Source organism: Myotis daubentonii, chromosome 9 (genome assembly GCF_963259705.1).
Source record: "Myotis daubentonii chromosome 9, mMyoDau2.1, whole genome shotgun sequence".
Taxonomy (NCBI): Eukaryota; Metazoa; Chordata; class Mammalia; order Chiroptera; family Vespertilionidae; genus Myotis; species Myotis daubentonii.
In genome coordinates, this window is record NC_081848.1 from 83254466 (window position 1) to 83281979 (window position 27514).

Here is a 27514-nt window from a genome sequence, read left to right on the forward strand (position 1 = left end):
ATGCAGGCCTTCTTTCTCAGAAGGCCCGGAAGTCTCATTCCAAATTTGGGAGACAAAGGACTGGAAAAAGTATAAATAAAGAGAGTTTCCTCCATGTTTGCAGGCCCAGAATTTGAAAGACACATTTTCCTCTGGGCCTGCACAGAATTGAATAATAAAATAGAACTCCTTTTCTCTAAGCGTGGCTTGTTTTTTCTCCGGTCTTTTGCAACAGCATGAGCCATCCGTTCACCCTCTGACCATATCCCTGCTCAGTCTGGATCTGTACTCAGATCTATATGCCACTCATGCAGGCAGTATGTTGGGTCACACCCCTGCACGTGGACATGTCGGGGTCCCTCTGCCTCCACATTGCTCCCTGCACAGGACAGGTGACCATCTCCTCGGTCAGGCCCATTTCACGTCTCCTCTCTGGCGGCCCTCTCTCACTCTCATCCCTAAAATAAACCTTTGTACACAGACACACAATTACATTCAGCGACACTCACAGAGATACACATATTTACACACACACACAGACCTCCCCCTAAGACATGCATAGCAAGACTCATGTGTGTGTGTGCCCTTGTGTGCATGCGCGCGTGCACACACACACACACACACTCACACAAACAGACATGCAAACAGGCAGACATGCACACAGGGAGACATATGTACATACACAGACATGCACACAGAGAGAGATGCACACAGGCAGACATGCACACAGGCAGACATATTCATACAGACATACAAACAGATAGCAAGCATATGGACAGACATATACAGACAGATATATGCACAAAGACACACAGACATATACACAGACAGACATATACACAGAAACAGACATATGCATATAGACAGACGTGCACACAGGCAGACATGCATACAAGTAGACATGCACAAAGGCAGACATGCACATAGACATGCACACAGACAGATATATACAAACAGACATATGCATACAGACAGACATATACATACAAACATATCAACACAGACAGACATATGCACACAGACATACAAACAGATAGACAAGCATATGTACAGACATATAGACACAGATATATGCAGAAAGACACAGAGGCAGACATATACACAGACAGACATATACACGGATACAGACATATGCATATAGACAGACGTGCACATGGCAGAGATGCACACAGACACATATGCACACAGGTAGACATACACATAGGCAGACATGCACACAGACAGACATATACAGACAGACATATACAAACAGATATATGCACACAGACACACAGACAGACATGCATAGAGACATATACACAGACAGACATATGCACACATACAGACATATACAGACAGATATATGCACACAGACAGACAGACTTATATACACTGACAAACAGATACAGAGATATGCACACAGATAGACATATGCACACAGACATATACAGACAGTCCTATGCACACAGGCAGACATGCACACAGACACAGGCACACACACAGGCATAGTGAGCCGTCTGTGCTCACTGTGTCTTTCTGTGATGTGGTAGTCGCATCACAGCGTGGTTGTGGGAACACAGTGACTACATTCACAGTAAGAAGAACAAGTGGTATCACCCATTGTTGTGAGTTGTAAACTGCCTCAGAGTTTGCCAGCAGCCAGCAGCCCCTGGGCGGACGGGGTCCGGGAAGGTCACAGTCCTGCCTTCCATTTCCCGGTGACTGGTCTCCAGGAAGGTGAGAGCCGTCACCACCATCAGACATGGGGACAAAGCAAGTGCTCCCATGGCCCCTGCAGCCTGGCTCAGGTCCTGTCAGCACCAGCAGGGAAGACTCAATAGCAGGGATGCCCCCGCCCCGCCCAGACTGAGGTGTGGGGATCTCTGCAGGGAGAGCCCAGGTGGACATCAGCTCCCCTGCCTGCAGAGCGGCCCCCACGGCCTACGAGGCAGGGCCCGCTGACGTGGGGTTAGCAAGGCTGTGCCTGAGGTTGAGCAGCTGCCAGCACAGCAGGAGCCCCAGACCCTGCCCTTGGCCCCCAGCCCTGCCCTTGGGCCCCCAGGCCTGACCTCAGCCCCCCAGCCCTGCCAGCCTGGCAGCTGCTGGCCCATCCTCATTCCCAGGCTCTGCCACTGAGACCCAGGTCTGCACAGGCCTTTGCTCCTGAGCTGCTGACCGAGAGGTTGGGGGCCACAGGCCACACGGGCGGGGCTGGGTACGGGAGGAGAGGTGACTGTTTAATGGGGAGCCGGGTTTGGGCTGATCCTGGAGGGGACAGAGGTGACATAAAGACAGTGCATGCAGCAATGCCAGTGAATGCTGCAACTCATTTCAGGCAACTTGGCTTCCACACTGAACCAAACTTAGGAGAAACCTGATGTCTTTTGTTGATAGGATTAATTGATTTCCTTAAGGAATCCACTGGAACACCGGTTCTCAACCTGTGGGTCGTGACCCCTTTGGGGGTCGTACAACCCTTTCACAGGGGTCGCCTGAGACCGTCGGAAAACACATATAATTACATATTGTTTTTGTGATTAATCACTATGCTTTAATTATGTTCAATTTGTAACAATGAAAATACATCCTGCATGTCAGATATTTACATTATGATTCATAACAGTAGCAACATGACAGTTATGAAGAAGCAACGAAAATAATGTTATGGTTCGGGGTCACCACAACATGAGGAACTGTATGAAAGGGTCGCGGCATTAGGAAGGTTAAGAGCCACTGCATTAACATGTTAAATGACAAGACCTAAGACAGGGCAGAGAAGGGAGATATGAGGTGTATCACTAGCATGAGATTGTATCATAGAAATTAAAGGCCTATAGACATTCAAGGGAGACCAGGCCTTATGAGCTTACATTCTCCAGGAAGAGAAGCTCTGTGAGGAGGTGAGGACTGAGTTGGACCTTGAAGGACAAAGTCCATGAGGATGACAGACAGGAGAACATGAGGTCCTCCAGGAGTGAGGACAAGCCAGGCGAAGTCACCACCTTGAAGCTGAGCTCCGAGCTGGAGAACACACGGGCCCCAACCTGTCGGCCTAGGTCTGCACTGAGGCTCCACTCACTGTCCACTGAGTGTGAGATCACCTCACACTCCACCAGCGACAAGGCTTCCAGAGATTTCTCCATCGCTGGGTGTCTCAGCCAGGGCTCTGGTGCCACTGGATGTAGAAGAGTTCTCTTCTGCGTGGATGCCCTGAGCACTGCGTACCATTTAGCAACAACCCGGTCTCACCTATTTGATGTCAGTGACACACCACCCACCTGTGAGGACACAAAGACATCTCTGGACCCGGACAAATGTCCTCAGGGGTGGGCGCAAGGAGAGGGAAGATCATCCCCAGGAAAGAGGCATTGGAAAGAAGTATCCTTAGACCTCTCAGAATCCCCTTGCCATGCCCCTAAGGGCCAGGGGTTTCCACTCTGGAGGCCTATGGTTTGCAGGAAATTCCGGCATGAGCTGCAGGGAAAATTACTAACAGAATGAGAAGATAATGGTGTAGCAATCAAATGAGCCCTGTGGGCTGTCACAAGTGTGTGGGGATTAAATATTTAACCACACGATTTGTGGAAACATGAACTTATGTGAAGTTCAGGGTTTTCGTGAACGAGAACTGGCTGGAGGCAACACCTGATCCTGAATCAGCTTCCACATCCGGGTCCCTGTCCCCAGGCATTAGATGGATCCGGGTTAGATGGGATCAAGCTAATGTTTACTGATAACGAACAGGAAGACAGAGGTGGCCCAGGGCCTGGATGTCAGAGCTCCAACTTCTTGCTCTCATGACCTGGTCTTACCTATGGTGATGCCACAGTTCTCTCCGGAAACACAAAGAACTCGGTGTTAGCACCAGGATGTCAGGCTGATGCCTGGGTTTAGTGTAGGGTTGGAGCCTTGACTATATTAGAGTTTCAAGTTAAAATGCACGTCTCCTTCTAAATGGACCCAATAAATGAACATGTTATGTAGTCAGAGGATTCTTTCTAGAATTGTAAATCCTGTCCCTTAAGGAAGTTACACACCTAATTAGACACCTACTGTATCACTGTTGTCACTCAAAATCCAGAAAAGCGCAGGGCATGACCTCCAGGGGCTCAACGTGGAGGAAAGGGCCATGGCGTCAGGTCCTGGTCACCTGGAGAAAGGTGCACCCAGAAGCCACGGGGTCTTGGGAAGGTGATCCCTAGAGATTCAAGGCCACTGTCCGAAACAAGAAATGGGCTGTCTGTGCTGTGGCATCGGGAATAAATAAAGAGTTTCCAGCTGAAGGGACTCAGGCAAGGACAGTGGAGGAGACTTCACCTGGAGCCAAGGCCTCGAGCAGAAAACTGTGGGACCTGCTCAGACATCTACCTGGAGCCCACACAGGGCAGTTGGGCAAGTCCAGGGCACAGGACGCCACCTGAGTATTAATGTGAGGGGCCATAGGAGTCACACTAAGGAGACCTGTCTCTGATATCAGCACACCTGGCTTCTTACCTGGCTCTGCCACCCTTCCCCCACTACCTGCGTGCCCTTGGTCAAGGGACTTGACCTCTGTTGTCCCACTGTGTGCAGCTGGGGGAAATGGTAGCCCAGCTCATGGGAGGGATCCACACATGTCAGTTGCTCAGGAGGGTCCTGGTCTGTGCTGCTGCCCTGGCATTCCCCCCATTCAGTGACCTCTTCTCCCGTCAGAGTGCCCCGTTTGGACACTGTTTTCATCATCACTCTACTCATTGGGCTGCTGTTGTGAAGACAAAGAGAAGTGGTCACCAGTGCTCCGCAGGGAGTAAGTGATGTACCATTACTGGCCACTCATGTTTTACTGAACCTGGAAGTAAGTAACACAGGCAGCAGCTGGCTATTGAGAAGGTTAATAGACCAACGTTATGTAGACTATGTTCAAAGAGAAGATCTGCATAAACTAGATCTCAATGAAACTCTTTCAAGGAGTCAGAAAAATATCAGGTAAGAATGGATCAAAATATAGAGCTTAATTTTCAACTTTGACCTTTTCCCTCATATCTGAACATGATTATCTCTGGATCTCTTAGAGGAGCAGTTCCCAACCTGTGGGTCGCGACCCCTTTGGCAGTCGAATGACCTTTTCACAGGGGTCGCCTAAGACCATCTTGCATATCAGATATTTACATTAGGAGTCTTAACAGTAGCAACATTACAGTTATGAAGTAGCAACGAAAATAATTTTATGGTTGGTTCACAACATGAGGAACTGTATTTAAAGGGCCAGAAGGTTGAGAACCACTGTCTTAGAGGATGGAGTGCAGCAGAAAGTTCCGTGGTCTGTAGTGGTCCTTGTAGGCCACCAGGATTTAATGAAACAGCCTTCTCAGGTTTATAATTTAACTAGAGGCCTGATGCACGAAATTTGTGCATGGTGGGGTGTGGGGGGAGGGGTCCCTTAGCCTGGCCTGCAACGATGCCAGCATCCCTTACCTTGGACTCTGGCCCAAGGCCCCTGCCCTCCCCTCCCTCTGTGCATCCGGGGTGGGATTCTGGCCGGAGGCTTTTCTCCTCCCCTCCCTCCGACTGGTAGAAGCGCGGATGCTGGGCATCTGTGGAGGCGGACTCCATGAGCCTTGTGTTTCTTGCTGCAGACTCCGGCTCGAGGCCCCTCACCACCCCTCCCTCCATGCAGCTGGGTAAGATGAAGGGCTCCAGTTGCGGGGGCAATGCCACCAGCATCCTGCACCGGCCACTATGGGCACCGCCATCTTTGTCGTGGAGTGATGGTTAATTTACATATTACTCTTTTCTTAAATAGGATTGCTGGCAGCTGATGTGTAGCTAGCACCTACTCTGTGGAGGTACAGGCTGTACCTAATTCAGGCTTCACAACAAGTCTAGATCTCTTCCCATTGTACACAGAGACCTGCTGTGACACCCCACAGCCGGCTTGGCTATAGGCACGGGAGGCGCCTGCTTGGTCTGGACAGTGAGATCAACAAACATCTCACTGCTATCAAGATGTCTGTAGGAACAGAGCCTGTCCTGAATTTCGTTCTGGGAAAGTACCTCCCCAACGAACCTCTAGATATTGGCATGATCTTAAGGAAGAAGAGATTCACCGCCAAGAACATCCTGGAGGCTAGTGTCTCAACAGCCCTGGAAGTGAGGGGCAGAGCCAGATTTACAGAATCAGTGAGAAGTAAAGTGGAAAGTTTCTTGTGTCCAAATAATGTAGAGCTAATTTCTTCAACTAACTTACAATGAATGAAAAATTCAAAGATCATATACACTAAAGATCCTTGTATCGATTTTATTTTTAGTGAATCACTGAGAATAACAATAGCTCTCACTGAATGTTATTCTTTTATTAAGTATGACAAGTCCTCAAATAGAGAATATTAGTGTGAGTGTATCTTAGGTCTTGGTTGAGCCTGAGTACCGGTCAAATATAATTCTAACCACACATTTATGTCCCACTTCTGACTGAAGAGCTCACCTCTGCATCAGGGTCTGTTATAGCAGATGCCCCAGAGATGTCACTCCAACACTGAAACCAAAGTTTACTTCAAAGGTCCAGTTTCTGAACTTAATTTGGCGACCCGAGTCAAAGGACCTTTGGGAGCAGAAACCATCATGCCAGCAATACAAGCATTCAGACCTTTGGCTTGATCTATTTCTGCTTGTGAACACTTCTTTTTAATGAGTCTCTTGGGAGCCGAGTTATAGCTCTATGATGCACCTGAGACTGGTCATCGTGGGTTCTGGGGAAAACATGGAAGCAAATAAACACAGCCTTTATTGTACATGACATGGGGTTGCTGTTGCTATGGGGCCCAATGTCCAGCAGACAACAGGGCGGTCCATAACCACGGGGACACCAGCAGAGTCCTCAGTGAGTCCTGTTCAAGGAGAAAGTCTCCCATTCCATCATGAATGTCATTCCTGTGCCTTTGGAATGATGGCCAACAATGGTCAACTGGGAGAAGGTGCGCACATAAGAACACAACCTTCTTTATCCCTAGCTTCTTCCTAAACCAATATTGTGCTTGGAAACGTAGGATGCAGCTGAATGATGGAAAGAAATGAGTCCCAAATCATCCACACAGAGGACAGTGCATTCACAGGTCATTAACTATTGGCTCATCTCTCAGGCTCTCTCATCCATTTATTTTCTTTGTCTTTTTAAAAAAATATATTTTATTGATTTTTTTATTGTTTTATTGCTTAAAGTATTACAAAGGGTATTACATATGTCCCCTTTCCCCCCCGCCCTTGACAATCCCCTGGCCTCCCCTACCCCCCCAGTGTCTTATGTCCATTGGTCAAGCTTATATGCATGCATATAAGTCCTTTGGTTGATCTCTTACCCCCCCCCAACTTCTGCCCCCCTACTCTCCCAGGCCTTCCCGCTGCAGTTTGACAGTCTGTTCAAGGCAGCTCTGCCTCTGTATCTAATTTTGTTCATAAGTTTATAATGGTCTTTATTATCCATGAATGAATGAGATCATGTGGTATTTTTCCTTCATTGACTGGCTTATTTCACTTAGCATAATGTTTTCCAGTTCCATCCATTCTGTTGCAAATGGTAAGAGTTCCTTCTTTTTTATAGCAGCATAGTATTCCACAGTGTAGATGTACCACAGTTTTCTAATCCATTCATCTACTGATGGGCACTTAGGCTGTTTCCAGATCTTAGCTATGGTGAATTGTGCTGCTATGAACATAGGGGTGCATATATCCTTTCTGATTGGTGCTTCTGGTTTCTTGGGATATATTCCTAGAAGTGGGATCATGGGGTCAAATGGGAGTTCCAATTTTAATTTTTTGAGGAAACTCCATACTGTCTTCCATAGTGGCTGCACCAGTCTGCATTCCCACAAGCAGTGCACGAGTGTTCCTTTTTCTCCACATCCTCTCCAGCACTTGTCGTTTGTTGAATTGTTGATGATAGCCATTCTGACAGGTGTGGGATGGTACCTCATTGTTGTTTTGATTTGCATCTCTCAGATGATTAGTGACTTTGAGCATGTTTTCATGTCTCTTGGCTTTCTGAATGTCCTCTTTTGAAAGGTGTCTATTTAGGTCCTTTGTCCATGTTTTGATTGGATTGTTTATCTTCCATTTGTTAAGTTGTGTGTGTTCCCTATAAGTGTTGGAGATTAAACCCTTATCGGTGATAACATTGGCAAATATGTTCTCCCATGCAGTGGGTTTTCTTGTTGTTTTGTTGATGGTTTCTTTTGCTGTGCAGAAGCTTTTTATTTTGATGTAGTCCCATTTGTTTATTTTCTCTTTAGTTTTCAATGCCCTAGGAACTGTATCAGTGAAGAAATTGCTTCGGCATATGTCTGAGATTTTGTTGCCTTTGGATTCTTCTAGTGTTTGTATGGTTTCCCGTCTTACATTTAAGTCCTTTATGCATTTTGAGTTTATTTTTGTGTATGGTGTAAGTTGGTTGTCTAGTTTCATTTTTTTTGCATGTATCTGTCCAATTTTCCCAACACCATTTATTGAAGAGACTATCTTGACTCCATTGTATGTTCTTGGCTCCTTTGTCAAATATTAATTGAGCATATTGGTTCGGGTCGATTTCTGGGCTCTCTATTCTATCCCATTGATCTATATGTCTGTTCTTATGCCAGTACCAGGCAGTTTTGAGAACAGTGGCTTTGTAATACAGCTTGATATCTGGTATTGAGATCCCACCTACTTTGTTCTTTCTCAGGATCGCTGCAGCTATTCGGGGTCTTTTTTTTTATTCCAGATGAATTTTTGGAGAGTTCGTTCTCGGTCTGTGAAATATGTCGTTGGTATTTTAATGGGAAGTGCGTTGAATTTATAGATTGCTTTGGGTAGTATGGACATTTTAATGATGTTGATTCTACCAATCCAAGAACATGGTATGTTCTTCCATCTCTTTATGTCTTCCTCTATCTCTTTTTTCAACGTCCTGTAGTTTTCTGAGTAGAGGCCTTTTACCTCTTTAGTTAAGTTTATTCCTAGGTAGCTTAATTTTTTTGTTGCAATGGTACATGGGATTGGTTTTTTTAGTGTCTCTTTCTGAAAGTTCACTATTGGTGTATAGAAATGCCATAGATTTCTTGGCGTTAACTTTGTATCCTGCTACATTGCCAAATTCATTTATTAAGTCTAATAGTTTTTTGATGGAATCTTTAGAGTTCTTTATGTACAATATCATGTCATCTGCAAATAAGGACAGTTTTACTTCTTCTTTTCCAATTTGGATGCCTTTTATTTCTTCTTCTTGTCTAATTGCAATGGCTAATACTTCCAGTACTATGTCGAACAGGAGGGGTGAGAGTGGGCATCCCTGTCTTGTTCCTGTTCTTAAGGGAAATGGTGTTAGTTTATGTCCATTGAGTATGATGTTGGCTGTGGGCTTGTCATATATGGCTTTTATTATGTTGAGGTATGATCCTTCTATTCTCACCTTGCTGAGAGTTTTTGTCAAAAATGGGCGTTGAATTTTGTCAAATGCTTTTCTGCATCAATTGATATGACTATGTGGTTTTTTTCTTTCAATATTTTTATGTGATGTATTACGTTTATTGATTTGCGGATATTGTACCATCCTTGCATCCCTGGGATAAATCCTACTTGGTCATGGTGTATGATCTTTCTGATGTACTGCTGGATTTGATTTGCTAGGATTTTGTTGAGGATTTTGGCATCTATGTTCATGAGGGATATTGGCCTGTAATTCTCTTTCATTGTGTTGTCTTTACCTGGTTTTGGTATTAGGGTGATGCTGGCTTCCTAGAATGAGCTTGGAAGTGTTCCTTCCCCTTGAATTTTTTGGAATAGTCTGAGGAGGATAGGTTTTAGTTCTTCCTTGAATGTTTGGTAAAACTCCCCTATGAAGCCATCCGGTCCTGGGCTTTTGTTTGCTGGAAGCTTTTTGATGACTGCTTCAATTTCTTCCCTAGTTCTTGGCCTATTGAGATTTTTAGATTCTTCCTGATTGAGTGTTGGAATGTTGTATTTTTCTAGGAATATGTCCATTTCTTCCAGGTTGTCTAGTTTGTTGGAGTAGAGTTGTCCATAGTATTTTTTAAACAATCATTTGTATTTCTGTGGGGTCTGTTGTTATTTCGCCTCTATCATTTCTGATTTTGTTTATTTGGGTCCTCTCTCTTTGCTTCTTGGTGAGTCTGGCTAGAGGTTTGTCAATCTTGTTTATCCTTTCAAAGAACCAGCTCTTGGTTTCATTGATTTTCTGTATTGTTTTTTTGGTCTCTATGTCATTTATTTCTGTTCTAATCTTTATTATCTCCTTGCTTCTGCTCACTCTGGGCTTTTCTTGTTGCTCTCTTTCTAGTTCTTTGAGATGTAGAGTTAGATGATTTATTAACATTTTTTCTTGTTTTTTGAGATAGGCCTGTAGAGCTATAAACTTCCCTCTCAGGACCACTTTTATTGTGTCCCATAGGTTTTGGATTGTTGTGTTTTCATTGTCATTGGTTTCCAGGATTTTTTAATTTCTTCTTTGATCTCATTGGCAACCCAATCAATATTTAATAACATGCTATTCAGCTTCCAAGTGTTTGAGTATTTTGGGTTGTTTTTATTGTAGTTTATTTCTAACATTATGCCATTGTGGCCTGAGAAAATGCTTGGTATGATTTCAATCTTCTTGAATTTGCGGAGACTTTGTTTGTGACCCAATATGTGGCCTATTTTTGAAAATGTCCCATGAGCACTTGAGAAGAACGTATATTCCGTGGCTTTGGGGTGAAATGTTCTGAAGATGTCAATTAAGTCCATGTGATCTAGTGAGTCATTTAGGATCGCTGTTTCTTTGCGGATTTTTTTGTCTAGAGGATTTATCTAGTGATGTCAGTGGTGTATTAAAGTCCCCTACTACGATTGTATTGTTGTCGATCTCTCCCTTGATATCTTCCAGGAGTTTTTTTTTTAATGTATTTGGGTGCTCCCGCATTGGGTGCATATATGTTTATCAGGGTTATATCCTCTTGTTGTATTGATCCCTTTAGTATTATGAAGTGGCCTCCCTTATCTCTTGTTATGGCCTTCACTTTGAGGTCTATTTTGTCCGATATAAGTATTGCTACCCCAGCTTTTTTTTTCACTTCCATTTGCCTGAAAGATATTTTTCCATCCCTTCACTTTCAGTCTGTGTGAGTCCCTACTTCCGAGGTGGGTCTCTTGTAGACAGCAAATGTATGGGTCATGTTTTTTTATCCATTCAGCCACTCGATGTCTTTTGATTGGAGAATTTAGTCCATTTACGTTTAAAGTTATTATTGAAAGGTACTTGTTTGTAGCCATTTCTATTTTTTGTGGCTGTTTTCTTTCTGAGCTTTTTATTTCCTCTTTTTACACCAGTCCCTTTAGCATTTCTTGCATTGCTGGCTTGGTGGTGATAACTTTCTTAGCCTTTTTTTTTTTTGTCTGTGAAGCTTCTTATTTCCCCTTCAATTTTGAATGAAGCCTTGTTGGATAGGGTATTCTTGGATTCAGTCCTTTGCTTTGCACCACTTTGTAAATTTCCGTCCATTCTTTTCTGGCCTGATGTGTTTCTGTTGAGAAATCATTTCATAATCTAATGGGAGATCCCTTGTATGTAACTTTCCGTCTCTCTTGCAGCCTTTAAGAGTCTCTCTTTGTCCTGAACATTTGCCATGGTAATTATGATGTGTCTTGGTGTGGGTCTTTTTGGGTTCACCTTGTTTGGGACTCTCTGTGCTTGTGTGAGTTTTTTTCTTCCCCACCTCAGGGACCTTTTCTGATATGATTTCTTCAAATAGGTTTTCTAACCCTTGTTCCTCTTTCTGTTGTTCTGGCACCCCTATTATTCGTATGTTGTTTTGTTTCATGTTGTCCTATAGCTCCCTTAGGCTCCCCTCCTGTCTTTTAATTTTTTTCTCCAATTGCAGTTCAGTTGGGTGTGTTTTGCTTCCCTGTCTTCTAATTCGCTAATTCGGTCCTCCGCTTCTCCTAGTCTACTGTTGAAACTTTCAATGGTGTTTTTCATTGCAGCTATATCACTCTTCATTTCTTCTTGGTTCTTACGTAATTTGTTGATTTTTTCATCCGTTTCTTCTTGCTTCTTGCATAAGTTGTTGATTTTTTCCTCCATCCAGTTTATGCATTCTAGGACCCTTAATCTGAATTCTTTTTCTGTCATGCTGCATGCCTCTGTTTCACTTAGCTGCTTTTTTGGTGTGTCCTCCTTTTCTTTCCTTTGGGGGTTTCTTTGTCTACCCATGTTTGATCTCACCGACATATCTAGATGTTGAGTCGTTCAGGGGCTGCTCCTTGGGCGGTTGTGGTAGCAGCTGCTCCTCAGTTGGCAGCAGCTCCTCTGGTGGGTGCTGTTCACAGCTGTGGTGGGTCCTCTGGCTGGTGGGGGGAGGCTTCACACACAGCTGCTGTTCCTCAGACAGAGGGTGTGCTGATCATGAGGCTGCTGTTCCTTGGATGGGGTGGGCTACACACGCAGCTGCTACTCCTTGAACTGGGGCGGACTGCTCACCTGGCTGCTGATCCTTGGGTGGGGGCTGACTGCACGCTGCTGTTGTTCCTCTGATGTGGTGGGCTGCTTGTGTGGCTGCTGCTCCTCGGACTGGGGTGGGCTGCTGCTGCACCTCGTATGGGGGTGGGCCGCTCGCAAAACTGCTGCTCCTCGGATTGGGCATGCTCCTCTTGCAGCTGCTGCTGCTTGGACGAGGGCAAGATGCTTGTGCAGCTGCTGCTCCTCGGACTAGTGCAGGGTGTGCGCAGCTGCTTCTCCTCGGATGGGGGCAGGCTGCACAGGGCTGCCATTCCTCAAACGTAGGAAGACTGCTCGTGCAGCTGCTGCTCCTCGGACAGGTCGGACTGCTCGCGTGGTTGCTCCTCCTCGGACGGGGAAGCTGGCCGCTCACACGCTGCTGCTCCTCGGACAGGGGCAGGCCACGTGAGGCTGCTGCTCTTAGGCTCAAGGCAGGTTGCTCACGGGGCTGATGCTCCCTGGACAAGAGCATGCAGCTCTCCTGTCTGCTGCTCACGTGGTTGAAAAAATAATGTAAAAAGAAGTAGGAAATAAAGGAACAAACAAACAAACAAAAAGGAGAACAAAAAACAACAACAACAAAAAACACCTAACAAAATAATAATAAAAAGAAAAATGAAAAATTGAAATGTCATTCCTTTGGCTGGCTTAAGTTCCCAGTTTTCTGGAATGTCTGTGATTTTGTTGTTGTTGTTGTTGTTGCTGGGACTCCATTTATTTTCTTGACCCTAAGCCACGTTGGCTGTGTTTTTTCTTCATACAGTCACTGCTTAAACTGATGTGCGTTTTCTATCTTATGAGGTGGCCAGCCCCTGTCTGACACCGAGAGGCACACTTTCCATGCTTCCTGTCCCTTGCCGAGTGCCATCTGCACTCAGGGCCTCTGTACATGCTGTCGCCTCTCCTAGAACACTCCTATCCAGAAGGTTCCTTGGATTCAATGTTCACTGATACTACAAATGTCACACATCCTAAGGAGTCCTGGTGGGACCGCCTGGTGGACCTCCTCACAGGAGGCTCCCCTAGTGGATTTCTGTTGTTCATGACACAATCACTTTCCTTTATTTCATATTCAAATGCAGGCTTGTTTGTGGCCTTCCAGTTAGAGGTAGGCTGCACAGGGGCAAGGTCCTGCTTTAACTTGTTCCTATGGCTGAATCTGTGACAGGAAGCACAGGGCCCAGTTTTAGGAGAATCCTGGTTGTTATGAACATGAATGGATACAGGAATGGATGAATGGATGAGTGGATAAATGGATGGATGGATGGATGTTTGGATGGATGGTTGGGAGGATGGATGGGTGGATGGATGGATGGATGGATGTTTGGATGGATGGTTGGGAGGATGGATGGGTGGATGGATGGATGGATGGATGTTTGGATGGATGGTTGGGAGGATGGATGGGTGGATGGATGGATGGATGGATGTTTGGATGGATGACTAGGAGGATGGATGGGTGGATGAAAGGATGTATGTATGTATTTATGCATGTATGTATGAATGGATGGATGCATGAATGTGTAGATGAAACATCGGCATTAGGCATGATTACCCTTTCTAAGCCCTGTGCCAGGCTTCTACATGGAGGGCCTGGAATTCTTACAAAAGCAGCCTTGGTGTCATTTATGCTCGTTGTAGAAACGAAGGAAAGGAAGCTCAGGACAACCAGCACTATCTTAGCCAAGGACACTTCATGGGTAGCGGTGGCCTCCAAGATGCAAGTCCCCATCTGCACGCGCCCAGATATCATTGCGGCATCCAGCACTGCCTCCCTTAAGCATCAGTAATTCTACTTCTCCCATCATCTACTGAATCAGTGGAAGAAAAACCCTAAAGCTAACCAAACTGAACAAAATGTAATGCTACATTTGTAACTAAATTTATAAAATTGTCTTAACTAATGAAATAGTCTTTATACAAACAACCTTCAACCAAGGCGAGAAGCTATTGCTATTGTCCAGCAGAGGCAGCTGACTCAGTCTATGGGCGAGGAAAGCCTGCCCTCCACAGGCGCTGGGTGGTATGGCCCCCAGCCCAGGTGACTGGTGAAGCAGGAGGCACAGAAAGAGGATGTGAAGATCTCTGTACTTGGCAGAAGCAGAAGAGAAAAAGAGGAGTAAGGGGGGTGCAGGGAGAAGGGGAGGGGAGGAGGCACGTGGAAGGGTAGGATGAGCTGGAGGAGGAGGAAGAGGTAATGAGAACCACAATAATAAAAACACAAGAATGACAACACAGACTCAATGCAGTAATTTACCTTCTTATTCCGCAAGCACTTGAGCATGAATTTCATCTAATGTTATTACCATGATTGCAGTTCTGAAAATTCTCAGATGTTTTTAAAGCTCTGTTTCCTTGGCTTCTACAAACAGACCACGGGCGGGCTGGGTTCTGGATGCTTCTGTCTTTTCTGGGCCCAATGCCAGGTTCATCCTGTGACTCATTCCATCATCTGTGGGAGGGATTAAGTGGCTGCCAGGAGAATAAAAGGAGGAGTCTGGGCTCTCACCTCCAAAGTGAGACCTTCTTCCCTGCCACGTCCAGTGACCAGCCAACAGCAGCGCCTGAGCCATGAAGCTGGTGGTGGTCCTCATGCTGAGCGCCCTCCCCCTTTCCTGCTATGCCGGTGAGTGCTGCCAGGGCCAGGCTTTGGGGGGAGGTTGGTGTCCGGGCCCCTGTGGCGGACCTCCTGCTCCCCAAGCCTCAGGACAGAGCCCCTCCTTTCTCTGGTGTCTTCATTCCTCATGGCTCCATCAGGTTTGGCTCTGTGGACTGTGGAAGCCAGGGAGCTGGGGGCGTTGTGTGCGGGAGGGGGGACACGGAGGCAGATGTCTTGCTGCTCAGAGAAAATCCAAGACCCTGAGTTTGCTCTCCCAGAATTGAGGACTCGGACCATTGCCCATAATCTCTCTGAATGTCTGTCTCCACTGGGAGGTAAGAAGATGACAATCGTCATGGTTACGCCCAGCAAGGAGTTGGTCCTCTGGAACTGAGCCTGGCTTTGTGTGCTTCCTTCCCAGGGTCTGGCTGCCAAATGTTGGAGGACATGATCGATAAGACCATTGATCCTTCGGTGACGGAGGATCAATTCCTCCAAGGTCTTGAAGAGTTCATACCGGGTGATACCATGGAACAGCTTCTCAGGGAATTTAAGCAGTGCTTTCTCGACCAGAGCAACAGAACCCTGAGCAATATAAAAGTGATGATGGTAATGTTGGTTTCTTCCTACCTGCCCTTGAAGCACGGGCCAGGAACACGCAGGCCCTCAGTTTGCTACTAACTTCTTAACAGCAAGTGTTGGTCACGCTTCACGTAACCTCAGTGAACATGGGTGCTGACATCCAGAAAGCCATGCAAGGGCCGGGGCCGGCTTGCATGCTCATGTGGTGGAGTCTTTAGTGAGTGACACATGAGAAAGGCCCCGAGGGAGGAGAGTGCGTGGGCAAAGGCTTGCCTACCCCTCAGCCCCAGAACATCTGATTCCCAAGAGGACCCTCATGTTGACGAGTGATCAACACAAATAGGAAAGCGTTTTAAAGAATTTCCTAAAGAGAGCAGACAGCTACATGTCAGGCAGATCCCGCCTCTCAGGAACGCAATTCCCAGTGCCCTTTGGAGCACCCACGTTTGCTAGAATAAGTGGTTGAACGTCCTGGGCATGAAGGAAGGCCCCATGAGTGACAGGTGGACACCTTGGCTATGAACCCGCCATGGGTGGTGGAATTGTTGAAAACAAAGGTCAGTATAAGCAAGGAGACCTTCTTTCTATTTAGAACAGATATGGTTCAGACCTTCCTGGTATTCATTCCCTACCCAAACGGCCCATTGCAAACAGTCCAGGCAGCAACAGAGAAATATTGCCCCAGCAGAGACATAAACATCTGCATAACTAGGAGCTTTCTGACACAGGTGTCTGACAAGCTGGGGAATCCGCAGGAACCATGATAAAAATGAGCGCATCAGGAAAGGACACATGTGACGTGTGCAGGGCCAGTCTCTGAGGAACAGGCAGAGCGTGGCTTCCCGCGGAGGGTGGGGGAGGGGGAGACGTTCAGGGCCCGGGGGCTGCAGGTGAGCGACAGGAGAAGGCCCTGGAGGTTGGGACCTTAACACGACTAAACTGTCCATTGAAAAGGGTGACAGGGTCCTATTTACGGGACAGGCATTGACCACAATCACACCTGAAGCCATGAGCAGCCCCTTCATGGCAGGTGACAGCCTTTCTCTTTGCAAACGGAGGTTAGACAAACCCCTCAAGGGCATGTCTTCCAGATGCACACGGGCTCCTGCTGGGCTGAGACACGGAGAAGGGGCAGCACAGCGGGTGCAGGGGAGGCCTCTTTCACAGCAGAGGAAACGCGCAGGGAAAGGCTCCCAGGGCCCTGGCGGGACAGGGTCTGGAAGCCGCGTGTCCTTGGCATCAGGACGGGCCTCCTGAGCGACAGACAAGGAGAGAATTCTGGCTGAAGCCAGCCCGCTTCTCTCCGTGGGTGCAGACACAGCCGGGAAACAAGGAGAGGCCACGTCTGCTCCAGGACGGCCTCTGTGGGAGAGGGGGTGTGAGTGCTTCTCTGTCTGTTTCCAGGATGCCATATACGACAGCAGGCAGTGTGCCTCCTACTGACCCACATGACCTTCCCTCCGACAGAATGGCCCGACAGCGACTCTCATGGCAGAACCCACAGCGTAGCTCCCCTCTGTGCCTTTTGATCCTGAAACTGCAAGATAATTGTTGAAACCTCCCCCACATGCTCATTCCAATAAAGCGCCTGCAACACCAAGGCTCTTTCTGGTGACTGACCCAAATGGGGACCTCAGGAGACGCCCCTCACACTGCGCTGCTCACAGCGGGGACAGGGGCATTCTGTACAGAGCTCATGGCTGAGGTGTGGGATCTGCAGGGTGCTCTGCCCCTGACCACTCAAAGCCTAATGGGACCCTGTCCCTGGGATAGTGTCCTACCCGCCCCTCACCCCCAGGACCCTCTGGGTTGTGCTCAGGCACTCAGACTCCAGGACACACCCATGTCCTCACGGCCACAATGCACCCTGTCCCCAGGGTCTGGCTCCCCTCTGGGTGATCTCTGTCCCTGACCCGAGGTGCAGGGAGGGAGCAGAGCAGTGAGAGAGGGGACTCGGGCAAAGCAGGGCCGCATCCTGGCTTGAACGCCCTCCCACTTCTCCAGAACATCCCTCGTGCCCTGATACCACCAGCCCAGGCAAAGGACTCTTTCCCCACACCCACAGCTTATAGCTTACCCAACACATCCACACACACACACACACACACACACACACACACACACACACACACACACACGCTCAGAAACGCTCACACACACACACATGCACATATACACACACTGACTCACATGCACACAGTTCTTTAGTGAGAACTCCTGGGCCTTGCAGTCCTGGGGCTCTGAGGCCTTTGGGAAGTGTCCATTGCTCCTGCTTGACCCTGGCCATTTGCAGAGGCGTCTGTCCCTTCGCAGTTGGTGTGGACATTGTGATGGAGCCCTGAAGGCCCTGCGCTGTGAAAGTCGCTGAGTTGAAGGCAAATGGAACCTCAGATGAAAACTGTATATTTTGACATGTCTAAGCGTGATAAACAGAGTTCTGAGTGGATCCAGACTATACATACTGTGCCAGTGCGCTCAGGCTGCCTAAGGAGGTGCATAGACCAGGTGGCTGAAGCAAACATTTATTGAGACTGGGAATTCCAAGGTCAAGGTGCTAACAGAGTCAGTGTCTGTGGGGTCCCTCCACCCATCTTCCCACTGCTGGACTTGCCACGGGTTGGCCACCCACACCCTGACTGGGGGCGGGGCTGGCCCGCAAACCTCCAGCGTTTCCTCCCCCCATCAGGACCCACCTGTGCATGAATTGGTGGCCGGGCCTCTAGGAAAAGTGTAAGCCAAAGAAGGGAAATAACAAAGGTAGGGCAGAAATCAATGACACTGGAAAAAAGTCATAGAAAACATTTAAACCAAAAGCTGGTTCTCTGAGAAGCTCAAAAACTATTCACACACCTGTGTAGACTGACCAGGATAGAGAGAAAGAAGTGACCAATGCCAAGAACGATGGAGGTAAAACCACTACAGGCTCTACAAATGTTAGGAACTGTTGGGGGCCAGATGTAAGCTGGCAAGGTCCTTGCACCTGAAGGGGCTAGCAAGGCTGGGACACTTACCCACACAGTTTTCCCAGACTTGTTTGGATGGCGATTATCAGTAGAATGAGAGCAACATTTGTAGAATGAGAACAGCCTTTCATGGCTTACCAAGAAGTCTGTAACTATTTACTGAGATATGCTGTACTGAGAACTTGTCCTTCTGCTATGTCTCTCCCTTAGAGATTAAGAGGAACAAAGAATACATTCCTCTTGACAGACCTCCTATTCAGTGTGTTGTGTATAAATAGGATTGTATAGCTAATAAACTCTCTTCAGTTCATCGAGAGAACTGGGGTCCTCCCGACTCCACTTTCCTGTCTTTCTTTCTTTTCTCAATTCCCACCTCCCTGCCTCAGCCCAGCTCAACCCTGTCAGGCTGGCCCTGAGAAGGAACAACGATGGCAATACATTTTAAATGTAGATGAAATGAGCACAAATTCCTTGGAAGATACAAAATATCATAGTTCACTCAGGAAGAAAGAAAAAACCTAAATAGCCCTATTTATGAAATTGAATTTGTAGTTTAAAATCTCACAAAGAATACTCTAGGCTAAATCATTTTAGTGGTAAATGTTACCATTTATTCAAGAAAGAAATAATACCAATTCTACACCACCTCCCTCAGGACATTGAAGAAGAAAGAATACGTTCCCACTCCATCCAAGAGGCCAACCAGTATTGTTGGGATACCTAAACCAGGCAAAGATATTGTAATGAAAACCAGAGAATTATTTTTTATGAACATCAACAAAACAATTTTAAACAAATTGCTAGCAAGTCAAATCTATTAAGAGAGATAATACATGTTAATCAAATAAGTTTATCTCCATAAGATAGATTGAACATGTGAAAGTCAACTAATACAATTTGCCATATCAATACATGAGGACAACCACTTGATTAATAGATGCTGAAGATGGGTTTGACAATTCACTAATTGATGATAAAAGCTCTAGGCAAATTATTATTTAAAGGGAATTTCCTTGGTTTGATAAAGCTCATTCAAAAAAAACCCTCTACCAAACATCACGATGAAAGGATGCATTCCTCCCAACAAGCTGAGTGCAAGGATGTCCAGTGCCATTGCTTCTGAACATTTTGTAGGAGGTTCCAGCCAGTGCAGTGGAGCAAAAAGGAAAAGGCACCATAAATGAAGAATCGCTTCTTGGCCTTTTGGCTAAGATCAAGTGCAAGACTATTTTCAGAGATGACTTGTACAAAATCTGAGAGTGTCTACGAGAGGGTTAAGCGAGTATAGCATGGTTGCAGGATATAAGATAAATGTACAAAAATTAATGATCCTATATAATAAAAGGCCAGAGGCATCACGACCACAATGACCAGAGACCAGACCACCTCAACCCCTTGCAGGTTGCCCCACCCCCGAAGCAAGCGGTTAGGGGCAATCAGGCAGTCAGGCAGAGTGGTCAGGAGTGGTCAGGTAGGCAGACCAGCGATTAGAGGTGATTAGGGAGGCAGGCAAGTGGTTAGGGGCGATCAGGTAGGCAGGTTTGTGGTTAGGGGAGATCAGGTAGGCAGATGGCCCTTTGCTGGGATGGCCCTTCCCACCAGCAAAGAAAGAGGTAGGCCCAGGCAGACAAGCCATTGCACCCAGCCTGTTGCCTGTAGAGGGAGGCCACTGGTGGTAGGGGAGGGCGGGCAGTGCTGCACAGATGGCAATCAGTGGCAGTGGTGGAGGGTGGCGCCAGCTGCCTGCAGCTGGTGGAAGGAAAGCCCCAATAGGCCCTGATCTCAGGCCAGGCCTAGGGACCCTACCCGAGGGGTCCCAGATAGTGAGAGGATAGTGAGAGGGTACAGGCGTGCTGAAGGACTCCCCGGGTGAATGAATTTTCATGCACCAGGTCTCTAGTATTCTATATTCTTGAACAATCAGAAATTGAAATTAAGATGGTGCAATGTACAATAATGTCTAAAATGATCAACATCTTAGGAATAAACTTAATAAAAGACGTGAAAGAACTGTACAGTAAAACTTACAAAATATTGCTGAGAGAAATTCATGAAGACCTACATGGGATACATACAGTGTTAATGGATAGGAAACAATATTCTTAAAATGTCAGTTCCTCCAAATTTATTTGTGGATTTAGTGCAGTGCAATCTCAACCAAAGTCCAAATAGGCTTGTTTTATTTTGGTAAGTTTATGAAAAACCTGGTTTCAAAATTTATATTTAACTGCAGAGGACCTGCAATAACCAAAACAATTTTGAAAATTGAGTACAAATTTGAGGGGCAGTACTCCATAATGGCAACATTTATCACAAAACTATAGTAGTCAGGAAAGCATGGTATTGATGTAAAGATGAACAAATAGATGGAAAGAACTGTAGAGTCCAGAAACAGAACTATGAATCTATGGTTACTTGGCTTTTCACCAAGGTGGGTAAGCTCCAGTGTGGGAAGGATACATTTCCACAGAATGTTTTGGAAAAACTGGCTATATTAAAAAACCTCCAAACCCAAACAGTATATCAGATGTAACTCATGATGTATCATAGGACTACATGTAAAATCCTATCTAATAAAGAGGGGATATGCTAATTGACCCTCACACCATCGCAAAGATGGTAGCACCTACAACCAATAAGGAAGGAATATGCAAATTGCTGCCCCGCTGTCAAAGATGGCAGTGCCCACAGCCAATAAGGAGGGAATATGCTAATTGGCTGCCACGCCCACAAAGATGGTGGCGCCCACAGCCACAAGATGGCGGCGCCCAGTCCTCTCAGCCCCACGGGAGTGGCAGGCACACAGCAAGGCCGGGCCCAACCCCAGGCAGTCCTGGCCACTCCACACACCTGCCTCCAGAGTCCCCCAGTCCCCTAGTCCCCCAGCCACCCAGGGGTGGCCTGAGGTGCAGGCAAGCCTCAGATGGTGGCTACCCAACCACCCAGGACAGGCCCGAGGCACAGGTCAGCCTTGGAGGGCGACTGCCCAGCCGCTCAGAGCTGCTCGAGGCTCAGGTAACCAGGGCAGTCCGAGGCTTGCACTGATGGAAGTGGCAGCAGCAGAGGTGTTATGGGTCGTTGCCTTCCCCTGATTGCCAGGTAGCCTCCCGCCCCTGAGGGCTCCCGGACTGTGAGAGAGGGCAGGCCAGGCTAGGGAACCCCCTCCAGTACATGAATTTTTATGCACTGGGCCTCTAGTCTAAAAAAATAAAATTCCTAGAAGAAAACAGGACAAAATCATAGTGTCTTTATGTTTGAGATGAATTTCTTACACATGGCAATAAAAGTACGAACTATAGAAGGAAAAGAATAATCAAAATGTAAAACCTTTATGTTCTTAAAAGTCACTGTTATACAGCATTTTCCTACCCCCTCTCCCTCCCATTAGTGCTATGATGCAAATAACTGACCACATTCCAGAAACCGAGTTGGTAATGATCACCACCTGGTCAGAGTGAAGGTGATGAAACAGGTTCAGGCAGGGGTGGGGAACGTCTGGCCTGCAGGCTATATAAGGCCTGAGAAATCATTTGGTCGCCCTGCCAAGGCATTAGGGGAGAGTTAATGAAATGTTTGGTCCAAGTTATTGGCGAATTTTAAAGTTGATCATTCTGTATGGCCCGTGAGTGATGTTCTAAGTATCCAAATGGGCCTTGGCAGAAGGAAAGGTTCCCCACCCCTAATCTAGGCTCTCTGTGTCCAAGGACCCATCCATGCGTGCCAAGCCCACCCCTAACTGTAGCCCATCCCCTCGCCTACCTGCCACTGCCTGTCAGGCCCCAGCCTGTTACCTGCCTCAGGAGGCTGTCCCTGTCTCGCTCAGGTCGCCTGAGGCACAGCTGCTTCCTGCCTCCGTCTGGGTTGTGGGCAGCTTCGTCTGCGGAGCAGCAGTGGATGCCGGGTAAACTCTGCTTGGGCAGGAGCCATGGTATTGGCTCCCTCTGGGCTTCCATGATGCCAACGTCCCTCCAGAAGGTCTAGGAGAGAGAAGAGCAGGCCTGAGAGGGGAACCCAGCCCTGACCTCTAAAAGGTTTGCCAACTACCCAGATACCAGGTGATTGTCTTGTCTGAGCAGCTTGGAACTCAATTGTGAAGTTCCCTTGGGCACCTGTAGAGATGGAGAGGACGATGCTGCAGCCAACGGAGCCACAGGGGCCAGGCCCAGCGCAGCTGCTCCACGAGGAAATGTGGGACTGAAAAGCGTGGCTGCACCTGCTGCAGAGGAAGCAGGTCTGTTCTAAGACACGGTCAAGAGCAAACGCCAAAGGCTGTAGTGTCCACGGATCTTCAAGGAGCCGCCGGTACGAGATGGCTAATCAGGTGTCAGGGCTGCTCTCCCTACACTTTTAACTCATCACACGTGTGACTGTAAACCCGCTCAGTGGACACCGCCACTGTTACCTCTGCCTTCGAAGTGGCTTTTCTCGCCTCCCGCTGTTTGGTTTCTCAACACCCTGCGCCTCGTCTTCCTGGGACTGGGAGGTGCCCGAAGGGAGAAGGTGCCGAGTGGCGCCCCGTCTCTGTAGCTGCCTTTTGCCTAGAATCTTGACCCTCAAGTCCATGCCGCCTTGGGGCGCACCAACCCCGTCAGGCAGCTCACTTCGCATTTCCTGTAGATTCTCTGCCTGTTCTTGGGGGACGTGTGGGTCTCACACAAGCTGTACGGTCATGGGCAGAAGTGGGAGTTTGTGGGGCTTCTTTATGGGTGCGGGATGGCTCATAACTTTGGCATTTGCTCATGGATTATTAATTCAACTATTTAAGATCCCATTAGTCTCACTTATGTCCTCTGTGGGTTCTAATTTTCCAGATGTCGGACCTCTCACATGGATCGTGGGATAAGGAGTGGCCAGTCAGGTCCCCAGGGGGATTGGCACCCAGCAGGGAGCAGCCTGAGTTTCCTTAGACTGAGCACAACTGTGAGTCCTCCCCGCCAGGGGGCGCCGTTTCATGCAGAACCTGGGCTCTCCCTGAACACGTGCAGTCTACCGCCCGCCACTAGGAGGCGCCTGTAGGCTTTCTCTTTGGATGCAATGGCCAAAGCCACTCCAAGTCGCAGTTTCACTTGGGTTTGCACAGTTAAAAACGATGGGCCAGCTCTTCTCTCCTTTATTTTTAATTCTGACCCGAGGATATTATTTCATTGATTTTTAGAGAGAGTGGAGGAGAGAGGGAAAGACAGAGAAACATGGATGTGAGAGAAACACATACATTGGTTGCCTCCTGTATGAGCCCCAACCAGGGCCCGGGCCAGGGAGAAGCCTGCAACCAAGGTGCATGCCCTTGACCAGAATTGAACCCAGGACCCTTTGGTCTCCGGGCTGATGCTATCCACTGAGCCAATCTGGCCAAGCCAGCTCTTCTCTTCTTGACAAAAGAGGCCTTTCCACAGCCCTGCCTAGTGGACTTAATGGCTGTCTCTTCCGATGTCACACCCACAGAGCAGTAGATGAGAAACTGAGGCCACCGGGGGCCACGGAAGCTTGAGACACAAATGCCGCTGAGCCCGGGGAAGGCACAGGACCTGGAGGGGCAGCAGGTGACCAGCCTGGTGGTGTGGAAGGACAGGAGGAGGCCGTGGAGGAGGAGCCGGGAGGGAGGAAGGTGACTCAGAAGTGCCTTCTTGGAGAGGAAGGTCAGGGTCTCATGGACGGCTCCTGTCAGGGGATCATCTGACCGAGACCCGGGGCGGGGTCTTGTACAGATGCGATCGTTTAATTGCTGTTATTTCCTTTCTTTTTTTTTTTATTGCTTAAAGTATTACAAAGGGTATTACATATGTATCCATTTTATCCCCCTGCCCTAGACAGTCCCCTAGCCTCCCCTATCCCCCAGTGTCTTATGTCCATTGGTTATGCTTATATGCATGCATACAAGTCCTTTAGTTGATCTCTTACCCCCCCTACCTCCTGCCTCCCAACACTCCCCGGCCTTCCCGCTGCAGTTTGACAATCTGTTTGAGGCAGCTCTGCCTCTGTATCTATTATTGTTCAAAAGGTTTTAATGGTCTCTATTGTCCATGAATGAGTGAGATCATGTGGTATTTTTCCTTTATTGACTGGCTTATTTCACTTAGCATAATGCTCTCCAGTTCCATCCACGACGTTGCAAATGGTAAGAGTTCCTTCCTTTTTAGAGCAGCATAGTATTCCATCGTGTAGATGTACCACAGTTTTCTAATCCATTCATCTACTGATGGGCACTTAGGCTGTTTCCAGATCTTAGCTATGGTGAATTGTGCTGCTATGAACATAGGGGTGCATATATCCTTTCTGATTGGTGTTTCTGGTTTCTTGGGATATATTCCTAGAAGTGGGATCACAGGGTCAAATGGGAGTTCCATTTTCAGTTTTTTAAGGAAACTCCATACTGTCTTCCATAGTGGCTGCACCAGTCTGCATTCCCACCAGCAGTGCACAAGTGTTCCTTTTTCTCCACATCCTCTCCAGCACTTGTCGTTTGTTGATTTGTTGATGATAGCCATTCTGACAGGTGTGAGATGGTACCTCATTGCTGTTTTGATTTGCATCTCTCGGATGATTAGTGACTTTGAGCATGTTTTCATATGTCTCTTGGCTTTCTGAATGTCCTCTTTTGAAAGGTGTCTATTTAGGTCCTTTGCCCATTTTTTGATTGGATGGTTTATCTTCCTTTTGTTAAGTTGTATGAGTTCCCTATAAATTTTGGAGATTAGGCCCTTATCAGATATGTCATTGGCAAATATGTTTTCCCACACAGTGGGTTTTCTCGTTGTTTGTTGATGGTTTCTTTTGCTGTGCAGAAGCTTTTTATTTTGATGTAGTCCCATTTGTTCATTTTTTCTTTAGTTTGAAGTGCCCTAGGAGCTGTATCAGTGAAGAAATTGCTTCGGCATATGTCTGAGATTTTGTTGCCTTTGGATTCTTCTAGTATTTTTATGGTTTCCTGTCATACATTTAAGTCCTTTATCCATTTTGAGTTTATTTTTGTGTATGGTGTAAGTTGGTGGTCCAGTTTCATTTTCTTGCATATATCTGTCCAATTCTCCCAACACCATTTATTGAAGAGACTATCTTGGCTCCATTGTATGTTCTTGCCTCCTTTGTCAAATATTAATTGAGCATATTGGTTCGGGCCGATTTCTGGGCTCTCTATTCTATTCCATTGATCTATATGCCTATTCTTGTGCCAGTACCAGGCAGTTTTGAGAACAGTGGCTTTGTAATACAGCTTGATATCTGGTATTGAGATCCCACCTACTTTGTTCTTTTTCAGGATTGCTGCAGCTATTCGGGGTCTTTTTTTATTCCAGATGAATTTTTGGAAAGTTCATTCTAGATCTCTGAAGTATGCCGTTGGTATTTTAATGGGAAGTGCGTTGAATTTATAGATTGCTTTGGGTAGTATGGACATTTTAATGATGTTGATTCTACCAATCCATGAACACGGTATGTTCTTCCATCTGTTTATGTCTTCCTCTATGTCTTTTTTCAACGTCCTGTAGTTTTCTGAGTAGAGGTCTTTTACCTCTTTAGTTAAGTTTATTCCTAGGTAGCTTAATTTTTTTGGTGCAATGGTAAACGGGATTGTTTTTATAATCTCTCTTTCTGAAAGTTCACTATTGGTGTATAGAAATGCCTCAGATTTCTTGGGGTTAATTTTGTATCCTGCTACATTGCCATATTCATGTATTAAGTCTAGTAGCTTTTTGATGGAATCTCTAGGGTTTTGTATGTATAATATCATGTCGTCTGCAAATAAGGACAGTTTTACTTCTTCTTTTCCAATTTGGATGCCTTTTATTTCTTCATCTTGCCGAATTGCAATGGCTAACACTTCCAGTACTATGTTGAACAGGAGTGGTGAGAGGGGGCATCCCTGTCTTGTTCCTGTTCTTAGGGGAAATGGTGTTAGTTTTTGTCTGTTGAGTATGATGTTGGCTGTGGGCCTGTCATATATGGCTTTTATTATGTTGAGGTATGGTCCTTCTACCCCCACCTTGCTGAGAGTTTTTATCAAAAATGGGTGTTGGATTTTGTCAAATGCTTTTTCTGCATCAATTGATATGACCATGTGGTTTTTTTCCTTTCAATTTGTTTATGTGATGTATCACGTTTATTGATTTGCGGATATTGTACCATCCTTGCATCCCTGGGATAAATCCTACTTGTTCATGGTGTATGATCTTTCTGATGTACTGCTGGATCCGATTTGCTAAGATTTTGTTGAGGATTTTGGCATCTATGTTCATGAGGGATATTGGCCTGTAATTCTCTTTCATTGTGTTGTCTTTACCTGGTTTTGGTATTAGGGTGATGCTGGCTTCCTAGAATGAGCTTGGAAGTGTTCCTTCCTCTTGAATTTTTTGTAGTAGTCTGAGGAGGATAGGTTTTAGTTCTTCCTTGAATGTTTGGTAAAACTCCCCTGTGAAGCCGTCTGGTCCTGGGCTTTTGTTTGCTGGAAGCTTTTTGATGACTGCTTCAATTTCTTGCATAGTTATTGGCCTATTGAGATTTTTAGATTCTTCCTGATTGAGTTTTGGAATGTTGTATTTTTCTAGGAATTTGTCTATTTCCTCCAGGTTGTCTAGTTTGTTGGAGTAGAGCTGTCCATAGTATTTTTTAACAATCATTTGTATTTCTGTGGGGTCTGTTGTTATTTCGCCTCTATCGTTTCTGATTTTATTTATTTGGGTCCTCTCTCTCTGCTTCTTGGTGAGTCTGGCTAGAAGTTTGTCAATCTTGTTTATCCTTTCAAAGAACCAGCTCTTGGTTTCATTGATTTTCTGTATTGTATTTTTGGTCTCTATGTCATTTATTTCTGCTCTAATCTTTATTATCTCCTTTCTTCTGCTCACTCTGGGGTTTTCTTGTTGCTCTCTTTCTAATTCTTTGAGTTGTAGAGTTAGATGATTTACTACCATTTTTTCTTGT

The 27514-nt window shown here is 46.5% G+C and overlaps 1 protein-coding gene across 2 annotated transcripts in view; it reads left to right on the forward strand.

Annotated features, from left to right (window-relative positions):
- Positions 1 to 14937: 14937 nt before the first annotated feature.
- LOC132241549 (mammaglobin-A-like) overlaps positions 14938 to 27514 on the forward strand; it is a 36809-nt gene continuing 24232 nt past the window's right edge. The window contains exons 1-3 of one of the 2 annotated variants that reach the window (XM_059710432.1): positions 14938 to 15083; positions 15478 to 15665; positions 17043 to 17238. In XM_059710432.1, the coding sequence (XP_059566415.1) occupies positions 15029 to 15083; positions 15478 to 15665; positions 17043 to 17081 (282 nt within the window). In that variant the 5' untranslated portion in view covers positions 14938 to 15028 and the 3' untranslated portion in view covers positions 17082 to 17238. Of the gene's footprint in view, positions 15084 to 15477; positions 15666 to 17042; positions 17239 to 27514 lie in introns of those variants that run through there. The other variant, XM_059710433.1, reaches the window with a different exon arrangement.